Raw genomic sequence first — 2,571 nt, 5'->3', positions numbered from 1 at the left:
TGACTGAACTGTTCATACCTGACTGAACTGTTCATAATGACTGAACTGTTCGTACCGATGAAGTCGATCTCCCCGTTCCCGTCCGTGTCGAAGATGTCGATGACTCTCCGGACCAGCGGGTTCTGCTGGAGTTCTGGCAGAGACATGAAATCGTCCACGCTTAGGGATCCGGATCCATCCAAGTCCAGTTTCCGGAACCTCTTCCCCAGCCTCCTGATCTCCCCCCCCTCCTCTGAAATCGGTTTCCTGCTGCTCTCTGATTGGCTGCCTCCCCTGTTTCCTGCAGACTCACCTGTGTTCTTCTGGCCGCTCTCCATGTCGGTCCTGCCGGGTCTGGTCTGAACCAGCACCGCGTCATGTGACGCTAATCGCCAGCTGATCAGCATAAAGCAGATTATCCTGATGAATCATAGCAGAACTCACCACTCCATAAAGATTCAGATTAAAACTCCAGATTCCCTTCCTGTGATTCCCTGGAATCTTAATCTGCAACAATGAAGTCTGACAACAAATATTAACATCTCTGTGGCCATCCATAGTATTTATTAATAACCTGGACTCATCCTGGAGAGCCGGAGGGGATTGGCCAGGATGGAGACTCAAATTCAGAGCCGCCTTCAGAACCAGCAGTTCCCCTCCAGAACAGTTGGTGGCAGCACTGAAAGCAGATAGTTATAAAAACAGACGTACATTTATTCACTTCTAGAAAAAATTATCGGCCTTCAGTGAATTATTTTGAAAATATGCATGTTGTGCTCAGAAGTGGCTCCAACGCTGACCAGCGGTCGCTCCTGTGGGGAACCGTAGCTCTGGACTCAGTGGGGCAAAAAGTGGATAAGCAGCCATGAAGCACCAGAGGGCGTAGAGCGAGAGAGAGAGCGTGTGTTTCTACGCTCCTTCACTGTGACGTACCTTCCTGTGGGGGCGGGGTTATCTCCACCTGAGTATTATGTAGTTGCGACCCTGATAGACTCAACATGTTCCTTTAAATCTGACGAAGTGAGGTCAGAACTTTGGGTCCACAGCAAACCTCTACATGGTGACGGTGTTTCCATCTCATCTCCCTCTGCTGTTGTTTTCCGTTGCTGCTGTTTGGAGTGTATGGAAGGCCATCCAGACCAAAAATACTGGACTTTTAACAGGTAAACAACAAGATGTTTACACATTGTTAGCGTGTTAACAACATATCAACAACATGTTAACACGTTGATAGCGTATGAAAATGTTCATGTTCTGTTTGTTTTTTAACTAAATAATCCTTAAAATAAAGGGGCATGGTCACAGTTGGGTCTGGTTCTGGTACTGACCCGTTCCAATGAGCTGAGCTTTGACTCTAAAGTAAATGAGTTTTTATCAACATAAAGAGGAGCTGACTGGTTCTGACTTCCTGTCTGATCCGTCAGTTCTGATCTGGACCGGACCGGACCAGAACCGGTTCGGTAAGTGATGAGGCCCACAGGAACTCCAGAACACGGCTTTATTCACAGCTACGCTACGACTGAATACAAAACAAGAAGCAACACATTAGATTTGGCAAAATGAATCTGAGATCAGCGGCTGCAGCAGAGAAGCACCGTATGAGGAGAAAACCACAGAAGAAGAAGTCCTCCTCACAGCAGCAGGCAGATTGATGGATTCATCCGCTGCTGAAAGTAGTCCCAGACAAGTCCGAGAGTCGCTGTGAAAGCTCGTCGCGTTTCATGATTCTGTGACTGAACTCAGTTTTTCAATGAAACAAAAATAGACAGAAAACAATCAGAACACGCAAACAGATCCGATCCTGGTCCGAAGTTCTGGTCCGGCCCGGGTTTTCCTTCCAAGCAGCCAGAAAAATCCAATATGAGCCCAATCCGGCTCAAACGTCCCGGTGGTTCTGGTGGGGCCGGGATGGACCGGATCAGGAGAACCGGACCAGTTTGACCAGTTTAATTTGGCTGCATTGAAGTAGACCACGAAGGACCGGATCAGAACCTTTAAACAGAACCGTTCTTCATTCTGGTCTTCAGTGAACAGATGCAGACCGGTTCTGCTCCGGTTCAGACTGGGTCAGAACCGGTTGTGTTCAGCCGAAGACCAGCCTGGTTCTGGCGGGGCAGAGGATCGGGGAGCGGTTCTGGTCCGGCTCAGTTGAAGGCCTCCTTGTTGATCCACATCAGGGTCCGGGTCTCGTTGGGTTTGCACTCGTACTGGATGTTGCTGAACTTGTTGCCGAACTGGCAGTGCTCCCGCTTGTAGTAGTTGTAGAACTTGACCTGCCAGACCGTCTCGAACGACCCGGCCTTGTTGAACTGCAGAGACAGAACCAGAACCAGCATCAGAACCAGAACCAGAGACAGAACCAGAACCAGAGACAGAGACAGAACCAGCATCAGAACCAGAGACAGAACCAGAGACAGAACCAGAACCAGCATCAGAACCAGAGACAGAACCAGAGACAGAACCAGAACCAGAGACAGAACCAGAATCAGAACCAGAACCAGAGACAGAGACAGAACCAGAACCAGAGACAGAACCAGCATCAGAACCAGAACCAGAACCAGCATCAGAATCAGAGACAGAACCAGAACCAGA

General features: G+C 49.0%; 2 protein-coding genes across 4 annotated transcripts in view; both read right to left on the bottom strand.

Annotated features, from left to right (window-relative positions):
• The window catches only part of ppp3r1b (protein phosphatase 3 (formerly 2B), regulatory s1ubunit B, alpha isoform, b), a 3,064-nt gene extending 1,694 nt beyond the window's left edge, over positions 1-1,370 (bottom strand). Inside the window, exons 1-2 of one of the 3 annotated variants that reach the window (XM_008421384.2) lie at positions 293-1,370; positions 56-133 (exon numbers count right to left, since the gene is read on the bottom strand). In XM_008421384.2, coding sequence (XP_008419606.1) covers positions 56-133; positions 293-386 — 172 coding nt within the window. In that variant the 5' untranslated portion in view covers positions 387-1,370. Of the gene's footprint in view, positions 1-55 lie in introns of all 3 variants that reach the window. The other 2 variants (XM_017307320.1, XM_008421367.2) reach the window with 2 other exon arrangements.
• A 93-nt stretch (positions 1,371-1,463) lies between these two features.
• Positions 1,464-2,571, bottom strand: part of cnrip1a (cannabinoid receptor interacting protein 1a) — a 2,750-nt gene continuing 1,642 nt past the window's right edge. Inside the window, exon 3 of the mRNA XM_008421396.2 lies at positions 1,464-2,288. Within this exon, the coding sequence (XP_008419618.1) occupies positions 2,124-2,288 (165 nt within the window). The 3' untranslated portion in view covers positions 1,464-2,123. The remainder of the gene's footprint in view (positions 2,289-2,571) is intronic.

This window comes from Poecilia reticulata, linkage group LG1 (genome assembly GCF_000633615.1).
Source record: "Poecilia reticulata strain Guanapo linkage group LG1, Guppy_female_1.0+MT, whole genome shotgun sequence".
NCBI lineage: Eukaryota > Metazoa > Chordata > Actinopteri > Cyprinodontiformes > Poeciliidae > Poecilia > Poecilia reticulata.
This window is presented reverse-complemented; position numbering and strand designations above follow the sequence as displayed.